This window comes from Coregonus clupeaformis, chromosome 1 (genome assembly GCF_020615455.1).
Source record: "Coregonus clupeaformis isolate EN_2021a chromosome 1, ASM2061545v1, whole genome shotgun sequence".
Taxonomy (NCBI): Eukaryota; Metazoa; Chordata; class Actinopteri; order Salmoniformes; family Salmonidae; genus Coregonus; species Coregonus clupeaformis.
Window position 1 is genome coordinate 37,440,258 of NC_059192.1, and position 23,323 is coordinate 37,463,580.

Consider the following 23,323-nt stretch of genomic DNA (forward strand, 5'->3'; position numbering starts at 1 on the left):
TTGTCGGCCTTATCAGCAGGTGGCTATGGACAACACCCACGCCATAGGTCTCTCAGTTCTCCCAACTCACGACTTCTTGCTCTGAGGACATACACACACACACCCACACACACACACACATATACACACACACACACACACATCATCATTGTTAAACATACACACACATACACACACACACACATACGCACACACACACACACACACATCATCATTGTTAAGCACACACACACACAAAAACCCCCTTCTCTTAGGCTGAACATCTGAAGACAGAGAACCCGACTCAGAGCCAATGCAATGGAGGTGACCTCGACCAACTCATCAGGACCAATCAGAAGATCAGAACTACTAGAATCAACCTACTTTATTTTATTGTATAAAATGTCAGCACACAATGTTTAGGGGCTCGCTCTCTCAGATATCTCCCTACGAGGTTGACGAACGGGTCCGTGCACGCTATTTACAGATATCTTTACCTCTGAATAAACTGCCTCATATTATACAATTATCCACCTTGTCCAAAAGTCTCTACTTGGTCTCCGTTCTCCAGTAAACTTGTTTTATCAACACTGTGCTAAAACTGAATTTTGGCCTCTAACATTCCATTTGAATTTAAGGGGCTTTATTGGCATGGGAAGCATATGTTTACATTGCCAAAGCAAGTGAAATAGATAATAAACAAAAGTGAAATTAACAGTAAACATTACACTCACAAAAGACCCAAAGGAATAGAGCCATTCCCTATGCTTTGATAAGGTCAATCGATTATACGCCAGCAGCTCATCTGATCCTCATTTCATTCCGCCACAATCCCAGCATGCTGCTGTCTACTATTTGTTGTAGCTCCAAATCCATTTCCGGTTCCTTTCCACTTCTCCCAGCGGCAGCTGCGTGGTTTTGCTAAACACACATTTGTACGAGATTGGACATATCCTAACATGTCGTACCAAACCGAAGAAACCGAAGAAGTACGTACCTATTTTATTTTCTACAGTTTATTTTAGTTTATAGCGCGGTCCTACAGACCGGAACCTAACGTTATTTAGCCTCACCGGCTCATCACCAAGTGGACGACTCCACATTAACTAACTAGCGAACGTTAGCGACATAGCTACTACCTAAGTTAGCTAGTTAGGCGGTTGATTGTATTATATTTTTTCAGATAGTCACAAATAATTGCTGCTTTTCATGTGCTTACTAGTGTTTGTTATGAATTAACTAGCCAGTCATCCAGTTGGCGAAAACCACCGTGCCAGTTTACATAACGTAGATAACGCGTTAACTTCATGGTGGAGTAATACTTGTCTGTCTGGTTGGCTTCTGAGTGAATTTTTATTATATCAGAGAAAATATTTGCTATTATCACATTGAATAGCTTTAAGAAGAAACATACCATAAACGTTTGTCAATCATTAGTTATTTAGTTAGCTAGTTAAATGTGACATTTTAATGACACTGGTTTCACCAATTAGTATTTGGACTGTTGATGACTGCTTGTTAGTTAAAGAGGAAGGTCTCAACATATGTCATGTTGATAATAATTTACGTACTTTTCCATCTCTCCACAGTATGATCCTTATTCCTACACAAATGATGATTATCTCCATACTGGTGAGTGTGTAGTTTCATCTAGATATTTGAGTGCATATACTTGACACTCAAATGTCAGGCATGTGTTTGTTTGGTGTGTAATCACTACATACGCCTCCCTCACCCATCACAGTTAATTGTATCACAAATAGACACCAAAAAAATTGAATCACATCAATGATTCTATAGTAGAAACATAATGCACATTATCCCACCATTACCATTTCAGTGCAACACTATTCCTTAAGAACGACAGAACCTCATCCTTCATCAATCTTCTTGCAGGTGACCCTAAAGCTGACCTGGCCTACGAGCGCCAGTACGAGCAGCAGACCTACCACGTCATCCCTGAGGTGATCAAGAACTTCCTGCAGTACTTCCACAAGACTATCTCGGACCTCATCGACCAGAAGGTGTACGAGCTGCAGGCCAACCGTGTGTCGAGCGAGAGCATTGAGCAGAAGATCTACGAAATCCAAGATGTCTATGAGAACAGGTACACAGTCTTTTCTCTAGTTATCTTAACATTAAAACACTAGGGCTGTCCCCGACAAGAAAAATATTCGATTGGTCAACATTTTAAAATGTGTGTTTTTCCATATATAGACACACCCGATGTGTTTTAATAAAATCATCTATATATGCATTCTGATGCTTTAAGGGCACTGTTTGATAAAATAAGACACAAATGACTCGATGATAAAATAAGACACAAATGACTCGAGGGAGCCAGTGATCAAGATAACCAGAAGAAAGAAACCTTAACCTGTTCTGACCATTCTCCTCCCGTTCCTACTGGCTTTCTCAGATTGCTGGTAATAGGCTACACGAGGAGTTGGCAACCTTTCTCATGTGGAATGCCAATGTATCTTACCATTTCTACCGATCTGTGTGGCAGTTATGGTTTTCATATGCACATTTTTGTGGAACAGTTTCATTTAATTTATAATTACGGCTTCGTATCTCAAAGTCATTTTCATGTGGTTAATCAAAATTCTATCTAAATGAAAATGATACAAACCTAAAAAAGTAACTTCTATAGCCATTGCCAACTATGTAAAAATAGCCTATAAAGCCTACAAATAAAAACATTGCAGCCTGCAGGTAGAAAATATAATGATAAAAAATAAATATCTTACAAATCATATTGGCTATGCATGGTCTGTCTGCAACAAACTTGAAACGTATTAACTTGAGTCTGTCGAAGCTTGCGCTAGCAACATTGTATAAAATATTCCAGCCCTTCAGTTTCCCACACCAATGAGCTCGGGACAGACACAGCTGTAGTCTATTTGCGCAAGGGTTAAGAAGTAATCAGGCGCATTACATTTTTCCCTTTCATGCTGGGTGGTTATCGAAAGGGAGATTTTTCAAATACATTGAGGAACTATTGTCATTCTCAATGGATGTAAAACAGACTTTGTTTGCTTGCTGTTTGAGGTTAACAAAACATTACTTTGAGAAGCTCCACAGCTCATTAGTGGTGGTGCGTTAAGCCAATCAGAAATGCTATCAGTTCCCCAAATGGGCACGTTTATATGCCTATATTGGCGCGCAGGCCAGTTAGCCTATAGGCCTACTTCTATGTGTAATCAGGTCCTTACTCAACATTGACAGGAGAGCTCAAAACAAAAGACAATGACTAAATTGACAACTCGTAAATGGAATGAAATAAACAAAAACTTGTTTCTCACAAGTGTAGCATAGGTTTTGCACTCTGCAAACAACGTGTCCACTCCGACAATGAGAACTGTAAAAGACTGGAATAATATGTTGAATGCATTAACAAAAATGACCGTAACCAAACAAACATTGTAGATTAGATATTATAGGAATTAACAGTAAATGTACTACTGGTGATATACAGTGCATTCGGAAAGTATTCAGACCCCTTGACTTTATCCACATTTCTTCCCCTCATCAATCTCCACACAATACCCCATAATGACAAAGCAAAAACAGGTTTTTAGAAATGTTTGCAAATGTATAAACAATACTAAAACATATCTTTTTAACATAAGTATTCAGACCCTTTGCTATGAGACTTGAAATTGAGCTCAGTTGCATCATGTTTCCATTTATTATCCTTGCGATGTTTCTACAACTTGATTGCAGTACACCTGTGGTAAATTCAATTGATTGGACATGATTTGGAAAGGCACACACCTGTCTATATAAGATCCCACAGTTGACAGTGCATGTCAGAGCAAAAACCAAGCCATGAGGTCGAAGGAATTGTCTGTAGAGCTCCGAGACAGGATTGTGTTGAGGCTCAGCATTGAATGTCCCCAAGAACACCGTGGCCTCCACCATTCTTAAATGGAAGAAGTTTGGAACCATCAAGACTCTTCCTAGAGCTGTAGGGCTAAGATAAAGGATTATAGAATAAAAAACCTGCCTAGGTTCTCTATTGGAGTAGGCTTATATGATCCTAAAATAATTGTCATTATCTTTTTACATAAAAAAATTATAATCTCAATATTAAACATTTTAAAGGACATTGTTCTGATACACACCGGCAAATGGGTTGGGTATTGTCAACAGGGTTGTTGTGTCTAGTGTGTGGCGGGCTGGTTAACACTAGGTTAAACTGATTTAAAGGTAACAGTAGAGCCAACACACTAACTGGCTTATGGAAGCACTTCTCTAAGCGAGAAGTATATTATATATTTCTATATTAGCTATTTACGCAACCTTTTATATTCTTGATCCTAATGATATAGGCCTAGTTGTAAAACAGCCGAGGGATAGAGCAACAAACCTGGAATAAGAACAAAATGTGTGTGGGTGGAGAGAGGGTTGGTTTTACAGGTTTACTTGCTTTGGATTGTCAGTACTGCATGTCTTTGCTATCGTGCCATGGCTGTGGCATGGTCGATTGTAAGTTAAATGTATATATTCCTTTATGGGTAGTGTGATGCCTAAGACAAATGTTTACTGCCAGTCATTAGCGGCTGTTAGAATCTCTTCTTTTTTCTTTCTTCCTTTTTGTTGGAATAAAACAGAATATAATGAGGACTACATGAAATATGTCTTGCATGTAATGGACATAGAGAACTGGTCTTGTGATATTTATAGGTATTATTCCCTTAATGCGTTTGAATTTTTTCTAACAATTGGATCCAATGAACTGAGCAGGCTGGGCTGACATGCTTATAGCCTTTGCTTGGACTTTCTAAATATGAGCATGAATCTATAATATTGTGCTGTTATTATTTCTATTAATATGATCTATTATTGTTATTTTTTCTGACAGTTTTCCATGTTATTTGGTTAGTTCTCCTAAAAACCACCCTCATAGATATACAATAGACCTATGGGCTTTGACTGTGTGAGTGAAGGGTGGCAGTATTGAATGATGTTGTTATGGGATTGCTCATATTTCCATCTGGCGGCCAAGGGTTTACCTTAGAACGCAAAGGTGCGTCATGAGTCAGGGAGATGGTCTGATGGTCTTAGTGACAACAGACCTACAGTGCATTCGGAAAGTATTCAGACACATTTACTTTTTCCACATTTTGTTACGTTACTGCCTTATTCTAAAATTGATGAAATTGTTCCCCCCCTCATCAATCTACCTACACACAATACCCCATAATGACAAAGCAAAAACAGGTTTGTAGACTTTTTTAAATTCATTCCAAATGAACTGATATCACATTCACATAAGTATTCAGACCCTTTACTCAGTACTTTGTTGAAGCACCTTTGGCAGCGATTACAGCCTCAAGTCTTCTTGGGTGTAACACTACAAGCTTGGCACACCTGTATTTGGGGAGTTTCTCCCATTCTTCTCTTCAGATCCTGTCAAGCTCTGTCAGGTTGGATGGGGAGCGTCGCTGCACAGCTATTTTCAGGTCTCTCCAGAGATGTTCGATTGGGTTCAAGTCCGGGCTCTGGCTGGGCCACTCAAGGACATTCAAAGACTTGTCCCGAAGCCACTCCTGCGTTGTCTTGGCTGTGTGCTTAGGATCATTGTCCTGTTGGAAGGTGAACCTTCGCCCCAGTCTGAGGTCCTGAGCAGGTTTTGATCAAGGATCTCGCTGTACTTTGCTCTGTTCATCTTTCCCTCGATCCTGACTAGTCTCTCAGTCCCTGCCGCTGAAAAACATCCCCACAGCATGATGCTGCCACCACCATGCTTCACCGTAGGGATGGTGCCAGGTTTCCTCCAGACGTGACGCTTGGCATTCAGGCCAAAGAGTTCAATCTTGGTTTCATCAGACCAGAGAATCTTGTTTCTCATGGTCTGAGTCCTTTAGGTGCCTTTTGGCAAACTTCAAGCGAGTTGTAATGTGCCCTTTACTGAGGAGTGGCTTCCACCTGGCCACTCTACCATAAAGGCCTGATTGGTGGTGCTGCAGAGATGGTTGTCCTTCTGGAAAGTTCTCCCATCTCCACAGAGGAACTCTGGAGCTCTGTCAGTCACCATCAGGTTCTTGGTCACCTCCCTGACCAAGGCCCTTCTCCCCCGATTGCTCAGTTTGGCTGGGCAGCCAGCTCTAGGAAGAGTCTTGGTGGTTCCAAACTTCTTCCATTTAAGAATGATGGAGGCCACTGTGTTCTTGGGGACCTTCAATGCTGCAGAAATGTGTTGGTACCCGTCCCTAGATATATGCCTTGACACAACCCTGTCTCGGAGCTCTACAGACAATTCCTTCAACCTCATGGCTTGGTTTTTGCTCTGACATGCACTGTCAACTGTGCGACCTTATAGACAGGTGTGTGCCTTTCCAAATCATGTCCAATCAATTGAATTTACCACAGGTGGACTCCAATTAAGTTGTAGAAACATCTCAAGGATGGTCAATGGAAACAGGATGCTCAATTTTCGAGTCTCATAGCAAAGTTTCTGAATACTTATGTAAATAAGGTATTTCTGTTTTTTATTTTCAATACGTTTGCAAAAATTGCTATGTCATTATGGGTTATTGTGTGTAGATTGAGGGGGAAAAAATTAATGTAATTCATTTTAGAATAAGGCTGTAACTTAACACAATGTGGAAAATATCAACCGGTCTGAATACTTTCCGAATGCACTGTATATATGGGGAGAGGTTTTAGTGGGTGGAATATTAGGACAATTGGAGATTTACACAGTTGCAGCTACAGTATGCTTAACATTGCAAATATTATGGTACAGCTATATGGACACTTAATCATCATGGTGCTTTTTAATGTTAAGTTTACAAACATTGGTTGTGGTAAGTATAATTGAAACTTGGGTATCATTATTGTAAGCGGGGAAATAAGTATAGCCAGTTACAATTGTAAAGGCTTAGCAGATCATAAAAAATATAAAATTTTACTTGGCTAAAAGAGATATCTATTGTTTACAGGAAACTCACTCTACAAATATAGATGAGGTTGGATGGGAAAGGACTGGGAGGGAGAAATATATTTTTCTCATAGGCAAAGAAACTCAAAAGGGGTGATTATGTTAATTATCAAAAATGTTGATCCAATTATTGAAACAGATCCTCAAGGAAGATAGATCCTTTTAAATATGCTATTGGATCAAAAACAGAACTGGCTAATTAATCTATATGGGCCAAATAATAATGATCCACACTTGTAAAAAAAAAAAAAAAGATATAATAATCTATTGCGCTCACTAGCAGCGACTGAATCTGTTATTATGGTGGGAGATTATAATACGGTTTTAAGTGCCACAATGGATCATAAAGGAAATCACACTACAAAACTATCACTCTCATGCACTTAAGGAGATCACAAATATCATGGATACATTACAACTAGTAATGTATCCATGAAAAACCCTGACCTAGTGAGATATACATGGAGGATGCTTAATCAAGCTAGCCGTCGCGATTACTTCCTGGTCTCATTCTTGCTGGCATCAAAAGTTAAAGTATTATAAGGAGATCAAATAAGATCGGTCCGCCATCTAATTGGCCTCCATATAACTCTTACAGAATTTCCACGTAGACGGGATATTCGAAATCTTGTCAAAGCCTACTGGATGACAATTTGTTCTTAACTAAGACAAAATAATTCAGAATTCACTTTTTTCTGCACAACATGGGTACAGCAGATTCCCTTATTGTATGGAACACTTTTAAATGTACTTTTAGAGGCAATACAATACTCATAATTAAAACAAAAGCTGTTTAGGTCAAAAGAGAAGAGAGAACTGTAAATATTTATTTCTTAATAATGTATAATTAACAAATGTACAGAAAAACCTGTGTGAAGGCCAACTTACAGTGGAGGAACTTTTTGAGGCAATTAAATATTTTCAGTTTGGAAAAACACCAGGGCTTGATGGTATACCAGTAGAGGTACACTACCAGTCAAAAGTTTTAGAACACCTACTCGTTCAAGGGTTTTTCTTTATTTTTTACTATTTTCTACATTGTAGAATAATAGTGAAGACATCAAAACTATGAAATAACACATATGGAATCATGTAGTAACCAAAAAAGTGTTAAACAAATGAGAATAAATTATTCAAATAGCCACCCTTTGCCTTGATGACAGCTGTGCACACTCTTGGCATTCTCTCAACCAGCTTCATGAGGTAGTCACCTGGAATACATTTCAATTAACAGGTGTGCCTTGTTAAAAGTTAATTTGTGGACAAGGTAGGGTTGGTATACAGAAGATAGTCCTATTTGGTAAAAGACCAAGTCCATATTATGGCAAGAACAGCTCAAATATGCAAAGAGTAATGACAGTCCATCATTACTTTAAGACATGAAGGTCAGTCAATCCGGAAAATTTCAAGACATTTGGAAGTTTCTTCAAGTGCAGTCGCAAAAACCATCAAGCGCTATGATGAAACTGGCTTATGATTCCGCCACAGGAATGGAAGACCGAGTTACCTCTGATGCAGAGGATAAGTTCATTAGAGTTACCAGCCTCAGAAATTGCAGCCTAAATAAATGCTTCACAGAGTTCAAGTAACAGACACATCTCAACATCAACTGTTCAGAGGAGACTGTGAATCAGGCCTTCATGGTCGAATTGCTACAAAGAAACCACTACTAAAGGACACCAATAAGAAGAAGAGACTTGCTTGGGCCAAGAAACACAAGCAATGGACATTAGACCGGTTGAAATAAAGCATGGAGGAGGAGGTGTTATGGTGTGGGGGTGCTTTGCTGGTGACACTATCTGTGATTGATTTACAATTCAAGGCACACTTAACCAGCATGGCTACCACAGCATTCTGCAACGATACGCCATCCCATCTGGTTTGGGCTTAGTGGGACTATCATTTGTTTTCAACAGGACAATGACCCAACACACCTCCAGGCTGTGTAAGGGCTATTATACCAAGGAGAGTGATGGAGTGCTGCATATGTGGGAACTCTTTCAAGACTGTTGGAAAAGCAATACCGGTGAAGCTGGTTGAGAGAATGCCAAGAGAGTGCGAAGCTGTCATCAAGGCAAAGGTGGCTACTTTGAAGAAACTCAAATATAAAATATATTTTGATTTGTTTAACACTTTTTTGGTTACTACATGATTCCATATGTGTTATTTCATAGTTTTGATGTCTAAACTACCATTGTACAATGTATAAAATAGTAAAAATAAAGGAAAACCCTTGAATGAGTAGGTGTGTCCAAACTTTTGACGTGTGTGTGTGTATATAGATAGATATATACACACACACACACACACAGTTGAAGTCGGAAGTTTACATACTTAGGTTGGAGTCATTAAAATTAGTTTTTCAACCACTCCACAAATTTATTTTTAACAAACTGTAGTTTTGGCAAGTCTGTTAGGACATCTACTTTGTGCATGACACAAGTAATTTTTCCAACAATTGTTTACAGACAGATTATTTCACTTATAATTCACTGTATCACAATTCCAGTGGGTCAGAAATTTACATACACTAAGTTGACTGTGCCTTTAAACAGCTTGGAAAATTCCAGAAAATGATGTCATGGCTTTAGAAGCTTCTGATAGGCTAATTAACATCATTTGAGTCAATTGGAGGTGTACCTGTGGATGTGTTTCAAGGCCTACCTTCAAACTGAGTGCATCTTTGCTTAACATCATGGGAAAATCAAAAGAAATCAGCCAAGACCGCAGAAAAAAATTGTAGACCTCCACAAGTGTGGTTCATCCTTGGGAGCAATTTCCAAACGCCTGAAGTTACCACGTTCATCTGTACAAACAATAGTACGCAAGTATAAACCCCATGGGACCACGCAGCTGTCATACTGCTCAGGAAGGAGACGCGTTCTGTCACCTAGAGATGAATGTACTTTGGTGCGAAAAGTGCAAATCAATCCCAGAACAACAGCAAAGGACTTGTGAAGATGCTGGAGGAAACAGGTACAAAAGTATCTATATCCACAGTAAAACAAGTCCTATATCGAGATAACCTGAATGGTCGCTCAGCAAGGAAGAAGCCACTGCTCCAAAACCGCCATAAAAAAGCCAGACTACGGTTTGCAACTGCACATGGCGACAAAGATCGTACTTTTTGGAGAAATGTCCTCTGGTCTGATGAAACATAATTGGCCATAATGACTATTGTTATGTTTGGAGGAAAAAGGGGGTGCTTGCAAGCTGAAGAACACCATCCCAACCGTGAAGCACGGGGGTGGGAGCATCATGCTGTGTGGGTGCTTTGCTGCAGGAGGGACTGGTGCACTTCACAAAATAGATGGCATCATGAGGAAGGAAAAGTATGTGGATATATTGAAGCAACATCTCAACACATCAGTCAGGAAGTTAAAGCTTGGTCGCAAATGGGTCTTCCAAATGGACAATGACCCCAAGCATACTTCCAAAGTTGTGGCAAAATGGCTTAAGGACAACAAAGTCAAGGTATTGGAGTGGCCATCACAGTCAACTTAGTGTATGTAAACTTCTGACCCACTGGAATTGTGATACAGTGAATTATAAGTGAAATCATCTGTCTGTAAACAATTGTTGGAAATATTAGTTGTGTCATGCACAAAGTAGATGTCCTAACCGACTTGCCAAAATGTATAGTTTGTTAACAAGAAATGTATGGAGTGGTTGAAAAACAAGTTTTAATGACTCCAACCTAAGTGTATGTAAACTTCTGACTTCAATATATATATATATATATATACTGCTCATAAAAAACACTAAAATAACACATCCTAGATCTGAATGAATGAAATAATCTTATTAAATACTTTTTTCTTTACATAGTTGAATGTGCTGACAACAAAATCACACAAAAATTATCAATGGAAATCAAATGTATCAACCCATGGAGGTCTGTATTTGGAGTCACCCTCAAAATTAAAGTGGAAAACCACACTACAGGCTGATCCAACTTTGATGTAATGTCCTTAAAACAAGTTAAAATGAGGCTCAATAGTGTGTTTGGCCTCCACGTGCCTGTATGACCTCCCTACAACGCCTGGGCATGCTCCTGATGAGGTGGCGGATGGTCTCCTGAGGGATCTCCTTCCAGAGATACCTAATGGCAGTCAGGCTACCTCTGGCGAGCACATGGAGGGCTGTGCGGCCCCCCCCAAAGAAATGCCACCCCACACCATGACTGACCCACCGCCAAACCGGTCATGCTGGAGGATTTTGCAGGCAGCAGAACATTCTCCACGGCGTCTCCAGACTCTGTCACGTCTGTCACATGTGCTCAGTGTGAACCTGCTTTTATCTGTGAAGAGCACAGGGCGCCAGTGGCGAATTTGCCAATCTTGGTGTTCTCTGGCAAATGCCAAACGTCCTGCACGGTGTTGGCCTGTAAGCACAACCCCCACCTGTGGACGTCGGGCCCTCATACCACCCTCATGAAGTCTGTTTCTGACCGTTTGAGCAGACACATGCACATTTGTGGCCTGCTGGAGGTCATTTTGCAGGGCTCTGGCAGTGCTCCTCCTGCTCCTCCTTGCACAAAGGCGGAGGTAGCAGTCCTGCTGCTGGGTTGTTGCCCTCCTACGGCCTCCTCCACGTCTCCTGATGTACTGGCCTGTCTCCTGGTAGCGCCTCCATGCTCTGGACACTACGCTGACAGACACAGCAAACCTTCTTGCCACAGCTCGCATTGATGTGCCATCCTGGATGAGCTGCACTACCTGAGCCACTTGTGTGGGTTGTAGACTCCGTCTCATGCTACCACTAGAATGAAAGCACCGCCAGCATTCAAAAGTGACCAAAACATCAGCCAGGAAGCATAGGAACTGGGAAGTGGTCTGTGGTCACCACTTGCAAAACCAGTCCTTTATTGGGGGTGTCTTGCTAATTGCCTATAATTTCCACCTGTTGTCTATTCCATTTGCACAACAGCATGTGAAATTTATTGTCAATCAGTGTTGCTTCCTAAGTGGACAGTTTGATTTCACAGAAGTGTGAATGACTTGGAGTTACATTGTGTTGTTTAAGTGTTCCCTTTTATTTTTTTGAGCAGTGTATATATGGGGCATACAACAATCTCAGCTCTGTAGATTTTGTTTTGAAGAGACGATCACTATATCATTTAATATGGTATTGCCCCTATGTAGCTTGGTTCAGGAATGGTTAAACAATCACAACATTCAATTACAATTAAACTTACAAATGGCAGTGTTGGGCGATTTGGAAAGCCATAGTCAGTCAATAAATAATATAATAATACTCATAGGAAAGGTTTTCATCTTTAGCTCACAATCTGTGGATACTATGCGATTAGAAAGGTTCCAAATGTATGTAAAACAGTACAATATGGCACATGGAAACAAAACGAGGTCTGTGGTGATAGGTGGGATGGGCTGAGAGTGGCTGAGGGGTGGGATTAAAGAGTTTATGTTCGGTAATGTATTATGTGATTGTTGTATATAAAGTACCATGTATGTAAAATGTATATGTAGCAGAAAAGCTTTTAAAAAACTAAAAAGATGTCTCCTCCGAAAAATAGACTCTTCCTAGAGCTGGCCCGCCCGGCCAAACTGAGCAATCTGGGAGATGGGCCTTGGTCAGGGAGGTGACCAAGAACCCGATGGTCACTCTGACAGAGCTCTAGAGTTCCTCTGTGGAGATGGGAGAACCTTCCAGAAGGACAACCATCTCTGCAGCACTCCACCAATCAGGCCTTTATGGTAGAGTGGCCAGACGGAAGCCGCCACTCAGTAAAAGGCACATGACAGCCCGCTTGGAGTTTGCCAAAAGGCACCTAAAGGACTCTCAGACCATGACAAACAAGATTCTCTGGTCTGATGAAACCAAGATTGAACTCTTTGGCCTTAATGCCAAGCGTCAAGTCTGGAATAAACCTTGCACCATCTCTACGGTGAGGCATGGTGGTGGCAGCATCATGCTGTGGGGATGTTTTTCAGTGGCAGGGACTGGGAGACTAGTCAGGATTGTGGGAAAGATTAATGGAGCGAAGTACAGAGATCCTTGATGAAAGCCTGCTCCAGAGCGCTTAGGACCTCAGACTGGGGCGAAGGTTAACCTTCCAACAGGACAACGACCCTAAGCACACAGCCAAGACAAAACAGGAGTGGCTTCAGGACAAGTCTCTGAATGTCATAAAACACTTAAGTTTAAAGTTTTATTTTTACACATTCTCGTCTCTCCTCAGCTGGAACAAGCTGACTGACCGCTTCTTCAAAACGTCTCCCTGGCCAGAGGCTGAGGCCATCGCTTCCCTCGTTGGAAACGGTGAGTGCGTCAGTCTACTGCTGTTTCTCCTTCCAGTTTGGGCAGAAGCCTGTTCAGATGATTGTGGACATAGTAGTGGTGGTAGTTAGTAATAGCAAGTAGAATACATTAATATCCCTCCGGGATTAATTGGTTTTGCAGCAGAATCATATCCAAAAACAACAGACAAGATGTAGGCACAAAATAACATGGACCACACATTTATTGCACATAGTTGCTGGAGTGAAATAAGTGAAAGTTGTTAAAGTGTAAAATGCTAGGTAGTGTGGAGTGCAGTAGTAACATGTATCTATTTCAAAAATGCTATGGTAGCAGAAGTGAATGAATGGTTTTATTTGTTGTTTTTGCAACGGTGGACAGAGAAATGTGGACCTGATGGTAGGAGTTTAAACTGTAAACAGGATGTCTAGTGTCCTTTAGGGTGTTCTCTGCTTTCTTTTAGAGCCATTTGCTTATAGAGTGGAGACCATGTGGTTCACAAACTAGTTTGCTGCCTCTGTAGAATATTCTTGTTGTTGCTGTTCTCTCTTGACAATGAAGTGGGAAGAATGCGCAGGTTGACGTTTGTCATTAGTCTTGACTTGGAGGCAGAACTAAGCGATTTCCGCTAGATGGGCTAGCTGCAAAGTCAAAATTGTCTATATTGTAGAAATTTGCTATTTGGTCTTAATTTAGGGTTAGGCATTAGGGTTAGCAGTGTGGTTAGGGTTAAAATCAGATTTTACGATTTTTGTAGCTGTGCCAGCTATTGACCACTGCAGAGCTGCCTCCAGGCCAAGATTCATTACAATAAATGCCAACAAGCAAAGAATGTTGTGCCATTAATTATTCTTTCTTGTTGCGCTTGCTCACTCTCTCTGTTGGCCCATTCAGACGCTGTGTTCCTGATCCTGTATAAGGAGTTGTACTACAGACACATCTATGCTAAAGTCAGCGTGAGTATCTATCCATCTTGCCACAGAACCATTGTTTAACCCCTATCAGCTTTAAAATATAAATCTTACATCTCCTGTCCTGGATGGATTCAATCCAATGGGTTTACAGTGCACAGAACTATAATAATGTCACTACTTGGAGGACTTTTTACTTAAATAATGCTTTTATGTTTTCTTTGACCATCAGGGAGGACCAACTCTCGACCAGAGATTTGAGTCTTACTACAATTACTGCAACCTCTTCAACTACATTCTAAGTAAGTCTGAGTACTAAATATCTGTTGCCTTAATATATTTTCATAATAGTGTATTACATTGGACGCTTCCAATACCTCACTAAGCAGGTATATATTGTTGTATACAGATGCAGATGGACCCGCCCCCTTGGAGCTGCCCAACCAGTGGCTCTGGGACATTATTGATGAATTCATTTATCAGGTAAATTAACATAGTTTGATATGTTGCTTGTGTATTTTAGTTTTTCATCATAATCTATGGCATTAATTTGGTACCCCTCTGTCTTGAAGCTGCTATGGTACATGGAATTGTGACTGCATTTGAATAAGAAGTAAACAAGTTCACTCTTGTTCCCCTAAACAGTTCCAGTCGTTCAGCCAGTATCGCTGCAAGACAGCCAAGAAATCTGAGGAGGAGATTGAGTTCCTGAGGAACAACCCCAAGATCTGGAACGTCCATAGTGTTCTAAATGTGCTCCACTCGCTGGTGGACAAGAGCAACATCAACCGCCAGCTGGAGGTCTACACCAGTGGAGGTAAAGAAAGAAGATACAGCTGTAGATGCATTGTATCTGTATTGATATATGATGACATATCATTCATTATACGATATATAATTTGTAGCTAAATATTTTGACATAGAATAAAGATATCGTTTTTGTATCACTATATTGTTAAAAAGTATAATACATCGCTTATCTATATAATGTTACAAAGATGTATCAGTAATACAGAGCGTTATCTTACACCACAGATTACCCTCACATTCTTATCAGTGATCAATACTGAATGGTTGAGGCAGTCCATGGTTACTGTGCGACAGCTCTAACAGTTTGTGTTTTGTGTTGCAGGTGATCCGGAGAGTGTGGCTGGGGAGTATGGCCGTCACTCCCTGTATAAGATGCTGGGATACTTCAGCCTGGTGGGGCTGCTGAGGCTACATTCTCTGCTGGGGGACTACTACCAGGCCATCAAAGTCCTGGAGAACATCGAGCTCAACAAGAAGGTACACTAGCCACTGTGTAGTAGTACTGTCGATGTGCATACAGTACAGCTGAAGATATCTCCAAATCGAATCAAATTTGATTAGTCACGTACACATATTATGCAGATGTTATCGTGGGTGTAGCGAAATGCTTACGTTCCTAGCTCCAACAGTGCAGTAATACCTAACAATAGGAAAGGAATGAAGAAATGTAGAAACATTAGAACGAGCAATGTCAGAGTCCGGAAAATAAATATATATGTATGTGATGGTGTGTATTATGGACAGTATATGAATAGAAAAGGTGTGTACAGCAGTAGTTATATAGGATGAGCCTTAACTAGAATACAGATATATACATATGAAGCAGGGTTTCCATTAGGAAAATGGGGCACCGGATAACGTGACCGGGAAGATTTTAATTTACCGGACCCATATGCACCCATTAGGGCGTCCACCCACGGTGCTCAGAATGACACAAATCTCATTTAGATTATGGTAATGCATTTTAACAGAACATGCAACTCGTGCAATGAAGCAGCCAATAAAACATAATTTTCGAACATTTGCCAAAATACAATTAGTCGGAAAACACCATTCTAAAAAGCACACCTGGGAAAACGCTATTCTAAACAGCACACCTGATAGCAGTTCCATATGCGACTGTGGTGATATGAAAACAAATAGAACAGGCCTGAAATGGCATAGCTGTGGGTCCAATAAGGAAATACATTTGCCAACATTATATAATTCTCCTGTCTATACAGAAAGAAATAAAATCATTCAAAATACTTCGCCAGAAAACATGACTTAGCCACAGAGGAATCGAGGCTCATTATCTTATTTTTTGTTGTTGCTGTGGATTGTTTCAAATCACAAGCTCGTAGGCCTACACCTATTTGGAAAGCCCAAATTATTGAGTTGTGGCTGTCAGTGAAAAGCATCTAAAATATGTGTGAAGATAATGTCTTGGGTATAATTTTAAATGTTGAGACAAGAAGGGCAATGGTGCTAGGCGAATTCTCTCCAGAATGGCTCAGCTGTCTCTGCCAATTATTGCACATTCATTGTGTGAATTGTTTGCCCTTTGATAAATAAATAAAAATCTATTCCCCACTGTATGTCACCAGTAGTAAATGTACTGTTAATCCCCGTAATTTGGTTATATTCATTTCTGTTAATGCATGTATTAATTACAAGTAATTTACCGTTCTCATTCTCGGAGTGGAAATGTTGTTTGCAGAGTTCACAACCTGCTACAGTTGTGAGAAACAAGTTTTGGTTTATTTCATAACCATAATTTACGAGATTTGTTAAATTCATTTTGTCTTTTGTTTGGAGTACTCCATGTGAGCAATGAGCATGTCTGGTTTCTCTGTCCTGATGAGCACGCATAGAAGTACCTTGCCTGTTGCCGTGAAATGTAGGAAAGTGTTTTTTTTAACATCGATTGCGAATGATAATATATAAAAACTCTAGTTCCTCACAGTAAGCTATTTAAAAAATATTTCCAACAATCTCCCCCTCGATAATCACCACTCCTTGGTGTGAAAGAGCAATGGAAGTTATAGGCCTGCTGCTGCATTTGGCTATAAGTTCTATAGGCTATGAGTTCCGCGTGCTCATTTCTTTAGCCGCCAATGGATCACGGTGTATCAATGTGTCAATATGGCAGAGGCTGGTCATCTTGAATTAGTTTACTTTTAACTTTTAGATTTTTATCATTCACAATTTTATGATTAACCACGTGACAATGATTTTGAGAAATGAAAACATTATTATTGAAATGAAACTGTTCCATGAAAATGCGCATGTGAAAATCATAACTTGCACGCAGAACGTTAGAAATGGTAGGATAAATTATCAACTTCCCCAAACTTGAAACTCACGTGCCGCCTATGAAGTCTATATAAAATAATTGCCTCCACGTTTCCATGGACCGATTTTGTCTATAGGCTACTTTGAAGCAAGGTAAGACATGCCTCATAATATGAAATAAAACATTCAGGTTTCAAATAATAAAGTATGTTTTCTAAATGCATACTGCCTCCAGCTCACATTGTAAAGTGGTGGGACTGTCAAATGTATTTCCATCGACTGGTATTTCCATCAATGAGTAAAAAGCATTATTTTACCATGTTTTTTTTTCTCCCTGTCATTTTGGCCGGCAACAGTTTTATTTACCGGCTTTTCATTTTTATTATCGAATTGCCGGCTAATGGGAACCCTAATATGAAGTGGGTAAAACAGTATGTAAACATTATTAAAGTGACCAGTGTTCAATGACTATGTACATAGGGCAGCAGTCTCTAGCGTGCAGGGTTGGGTACCGGGTGGTAACCGGCTAGTAACGGCTACTAAAGTTCAGGACAGGGTACTGGTCATAGGTCGGCTAGTAGTGACTATTTAACAGTCTGATGGCCTGGAGATAGAAGCTGTTTTTCAGTCTCTCGGTCCCAGCTTTGATGCACCTGTACTGTCTCCATATCTATCCCCAAATGCCCACTCTCTGATATTTACAGACCTACGAATTAAGGAGTGGGCCTTAACTGTTGATACCCCTCTATCTATATTTCTACTCCATATTTCTCTCTCCAATGTATTCCCTACTGTTGTAACCCAGTCACTTCCCTCTACTTTATATTTACTCTCTCTTACAGAGTATGTACTCTCGTGTGCCCGAGTGCCAGATCACCACCTACTACTACGTGGGCTTTGCCTACCTGATGATGAGGAGGTACCAGGACGCCATCCGTGTCTTCGCCAACATCCTACTCTACATCCAGAGGACCAGGAACATGTTCCAGAGGTCCACCTATAAATATGAGATGGTCAGTAGCAATGTTCGTGTGCATGCGGCCACGCAGCACCTTCAGGACTGCCGCACAGAAGAATTGCCAGCCCGCGCAGAGATGTTGACTATGCACATTTGTTGATGATGATAGCGAATTATTAGCCAAGTTATAGCTATTTTTTGGTCCGCCATGGGGGAGTGATTGCTTCCAACAAGGGCACAAAACCTGTACATTTCTAGCCATCTTTGAAAAGTAAGTTGGGCAAAGAGCTTTTTTTTTGTCTTAAAGGGGTACCGTATTTTCCGCACTATAAGGCGCACCGGATTATAAGGCGCACCTTCAATGAATGGCCTATTTTAGAACTGTTTTCATATATAGGGCGCACCGGATTATAAGGCGCATAGAATAGAAGATACTGTAGTCAAACGAATTGACTGGGGTTGCGTTATGCATCCACTAGATGGAGCTGTGCTAAAAGGAATGTCAACAAAACAGTCAGATAAAGTCAAACTTTATTAAGCGTTCTGACAACTCCGTTCACTCCCATGGTAATGTTGTTCAAACGTTAATGTGCATATTAACAATATCTCCCAGCCTTGCTCACTCTTCTCCCAAACGTGGAGGGGAACCTTTCCCTGATTCAGTAAACACGTAGTAAAAGAAACAGTCTGATACCACTAAATCAAACGTTAGTGCATAACTCAACATTGTTCAGTTACATATAACACGTAAAGCTCACTTTTTCAGTTCATTCCCCATCCACGAACCCCTCGAATTCTTCTTCTTCAGTGTCCGAATTGAACAGTTGGGCGACTACGGAATCCAACCTGCCCGGCTCCCTCTCGTCATTATCCGAGTCAGTGTCGCTGCTGTTGCCTGGCAGTTCAGATATTATTCCTGCCTTCGTGAAAGCTTTGACCACAGTTGAGACCGAATTAGTTTGCTTCACTTGTTTTTTGACAGCATCGGTGATATGGGCGCGCATTGAGTCGTAGATCAATAGGGACGGAGCTGTGTGGAAAAAGCCACCCGGTCTCTTGACGTAAATTTCTCTCAGCCACTCACTCATCTTTTCCTCATCCATCCATCCCTTCGGGCTAGCTTTGATGACGACGCCGGCTGGAAAGTTATCTTTTGGCAAGGTCTTCCTCTTGAAAATAATCATGGGTGGAAGTTTCTGGCCATTAGCCTGGCAGGCGAGAACTACAGTGAAGGATGACTTCTCATTCCCTGTGGTACGTACAGACACCGTACTGGTCCCCGTTTTCTCCACAGTGCGGTTCACGGGAATATCAAAGGTGAGTGGAACCTCGTCCATGTTGGTGATGTGCTCTGGCCGGATCTTCTTTTCAGTGATCTTATTTTTGCAGTATGCGCGGAAAGTGACCAGCTTTTCTTGGTAATCTTTTGGCAGTTGCTGCGAGACGGTAGTTCGTGTGCGGATGGAGAGATTACGTCTTTTCATAAACGAAAGCACCAAGAAGGACCGCCTCGAAATTCATCGATTGTCATGTCCCGTGCTAGCGCTGTTGCCTTCATTCGAATAGTGACTGTAGAGACGCTTCTACTTGCTGCTCTCTGTTCAACAACCCACTGTTCGAGTTTGTCCTCTAACTGTGGCCATCTCGCTTTGTTCCCGCGGAAACTCTGTTTAGTCTTCTTTACTTGGCGCAGGTCATCTTCTTGCTTCCTCCACTTCCGTACCATTGATTCATTAATGTTGAATTCTCTCGCTGCTGCTCTATTCCCATATTCTACTGCATGACCGACAGCCTTGAGCTTGAACTCTGCGTCGTAAGCGTGTCTCTTGAAAGGTGCCATTTTGGGGTCTTTATACACACACAAGTGGTGTGGGACTGTGAGTAAGCACAATACCGGTGTGTACTGGCTACCGTAATGCTGCAAGTGGTGCGGCTTTGTAGTTTACCAGTCGTACTGAAACATTTCATTATTATTAAATTGTTTTTATTGGTTTTTCATACTGAAACATTTTGACAGAGCACCTTGAGCGCCGTGTACAACCAGTATGGATCAACCAATTAACCAATTGATCCATACATAAGGCGCTCCGGATTATAAGGCGCACTGTCGTTTTTTGAGAAAATGAAAGGCTTTTAAGTGCGCCTTATAGTGCGGAAAATACGGGCTTGAATATGAAAATAAGCCAATAGGCAGAGGGTATAGCCTACATTCTGTGTATGGTAATAATAATAATGATGATGATGATTTTATTTTGTAAAGTGGTTTCTTGCATCATAAAATTGGTGTTAACAGACCATTTTCTATTTTTAGACAAGTGACTTGAGCTTTCAGACAATTAAAAAGAAAAACGGTTAATGTCAAGCCCTGCGTAAGGTTTTTACATCTAATGGAATAGGCCAACATTGAACACCATATAGGCTGAAATCAATAGCTATTTCCATATGAAAATGTTATGGGATGCATTTGATCCATTGTTTTTGTTTAGTAGGCCACTGATAGCCTCAGTAGCTTACTTGGCCAATGTCTAAAACTGTGACTTGAAGCGGGTACAGCCTTAGTGTTCACAGTAAATGCACACAGGAAGTTGCACAGAATGCTCACAATGTTCAAGTTTCCGCTCACAAGACATTACACTTTCTCAGTGATAGAAAAAAATTTAGGGAATATTGGTCAGTGGGCCTAACCTGTGATGACTACGATAGCTATATTACTGATTGTTATGATTGACATCTCCCTCAGAGCTGGGTCATGTTTATTAGGGCACATAATGGAAAACATTTAAAAAATGAACATGACCCTGGTGATCAGTTGAGTCACTACTTATTCCTGCTCCTCCAGATCAGCAAGCAGAACGAGCAGATGCACGGGCTGCTGGCCATAGCCCTGACCATGTACCCCATGCGCATCGACGAAAGCATCCACACCCAGCTTAGGGAGAAGTACGGAGACAAGATGCTTCGCATGCAGAAGGGGTGAGCGAGAGAGAAAGTCTACACTTAATACCACACTGTGGGAACCAGGGGATAGAGGGAGTTATAGGCCCAACCTCTAGGCCCTATGTGGAGATCTGACAGACAGGATTTGATTGGTCTAAGCAATATAGTGAAACTTCCTCCTGGCTTATCAGAGGGCAAGGTGGAGCTATTATCATATTGCTTACTTGCACCTGTCAAATCCACTTAGATCTCCACAGGTGCATAGGGCGTAAGGGTCTAGAGTTTGATTTGGAATTGGGCCATAGGTGTTTGAAACTTGACTGACATGACTGTGTGACCTCAGAGACCTGCAGGTGTTTGAGGAGCTTTTCAGCTTTGCCTGTCCCAAGTTCCTGTCCCCGGTGGTGCCCAACTACGATAATGTGCACCCCAACTACCACAAGGAGCCCTTCCAGCAGCAGCTCAAGGTGTTCACCGAAGAGGTGCAGCAACAGGCCCAGCTCTCTACCATCCGCAGGTAACGAGTTATCTCTGTGAGAGTCAGGTGAGCTGCTACAGTCGGTCAAGTTCAGCACCTCCCTGTTTAACTCAGTTTCAAAATATTTATCCATTGCTCTCGAACATGGTTCCTTGGTTTCCCCCTCAAATCTCACCCTGCTCCATCTCTCTGCTGTCCAGTTTCCTGAAGCTCTACACCACCATGCCTGTGGCCAAGCTGGCAGGCTTCCTGGACATGACGGAGCAGGAGTTCCGCATCCAGCTGCTGGTCTTCAAACACAAGATGAAGAACCTGGTGTGGACCAGCGGCATCTCTGCCTTGGACGGAGAGTTCCAGTCCGCCTCCGAGGTCGACTTCTACATCGACAAGGTGTGTGTGTGAGACATGTCGTTACACAGAGCCTACTCACCTCATTTTAGATGCTGTTAACAATATGGAATTAACTCTTTATAAGTAATGTAGTTAAATAACCTGTATTCCCTGTCTGTTATGTGCCTGCAGGACATGATCCACATCGCAGACACCAAGGTGGCCCGCCGCTATGGCGATTTCTTCATCAGACAGATCCACAAGTTTGAGGAGGTGAAAAATTATACATTTTCAAATTATTTTACGGCAGTATTTCCAGGTAGCAACAGTTTTTGTTTACCTTTATCATAATATTTCTGTTACATTGCAGACATTTGCTTCTGTATTTAATGATTATGTATATTTTAAGTCCTAGAATAGAAAAATTAAAGGCTCCTATCTGCTATTGGATTTGGTTTATTCCTGTAATAAATAAAATGTAGTCAGTTTCTACTTGTGTGTTATTCGCCATGCAGTTGAACAGAACGCTGAAGAAGATGGCTATGAGTGGAGCCAGCAGCACTGCCACAGCCGCCGCCACCACAACCACCAGGGCCACATGAGTCGGATCTGACTTACAGCCGCAACATCTGCTCTACCTGGCTCTCTATTCCTTGGCTCTGTTGATCCTCCAACAAACGATCGATATTGCTTTTTTCTATGTAGTTTGAAAACAATAAAGGAGGAGGTGGTGTTCTAAAAGCCATGTCCTGTTGGTGTTTTGTTGGGGTGCACATGGAGTCATCGTGATAATTTATATTATCAAACAGGTTGTACTGTGATTTTAGTACCTTTCACAAACAGTACAGTAGTTAATCAGCTAAATCAGAACCACTAGACTAGATGGCAACATTTAGTTACCAATATCAGCCATGTATACATTACTCTCTACCTTAAAAGCGCCACGAGTTAGTGATAGGACTTCAGAGTTTTGTATTATAATTTATTTCAACTGCTATGAGATTAGATATTAATTTACACGGAACAAAAATAAACACAAAGTGTATAATGTTGGTCCCATTTTTCATGAGCTGAAATAAATTATCCCAGAAATGTTCCATACGCACGAAAAGCTTATTTCTCTCAAATTCTGTTCACATTTGTTTACATCTCTGTTAGTGAGCAATTCTTCTTTGCCAAGATAATCCAGCCACCTGACAGGTGTGGCATATCAAGAAGCTGATTAAACCGCATGATCATATCGCAGGTGCACCTTGTGCTGGGGACAATAGAAATGTGCTGTTTTTCTTTTATCACAGATCATCCAACATTCCCAACACGTATCTCAGGGCTGGTGACTGATTACCATAAAAATAAATAATGCTAAAAACACGACACTCCGATTGGGAAACAGTTGCTATATGAAAGGAAAACTGACAAATGTCTCCAAAGCTCGA

At 41.1% G+C, this 23,323-nt stretch overlaps 1 protein-coding gene across 1 annotated transcript; it reads left to right on the plus strand.

Moving 5' to 3' along the window:
* Positions 1 to 853: 853 nt before the first annotated feature.
* Positions 854 to 22,628, plus strand: LOC121568017 (eukaryotic translation initiation factor 3 subunit L). Its single transcript, XM_041878504.1, has 15 exons — positions 854 to 968; positions 1,569 to 1,611; positions 1,876 to 2,086; positions 13,131 to 13,210; positions 14,084 to 14,145; positions 14,333 to 14,402; positions 14,510 to 14,583; positions 14,746 to 14,917; positions 15,233 to 15,387; positions 18,027 to 18,197; positions 20,982 to 21,115; positions 21,423 to 21,596; positions 21,758 to 21,947; positions 22,080 to 22,160; positions 22,403 to 22,628. The coding sequence occupies exons 1-15, from the start codon at positions 939 to 941 to the stop codon at positions 22,487 to 22,489; spliced, it is 1,734 nt and encodes a 577-aa protein (XP_041734438.1). The 5' UTR covers positions 854 to 938; the 3' UTR covers positions 22,490 to 22,628.
* The last annotated feature ends 695 nt before the right edge of the window (positions 22,629 to 23,323 follow it).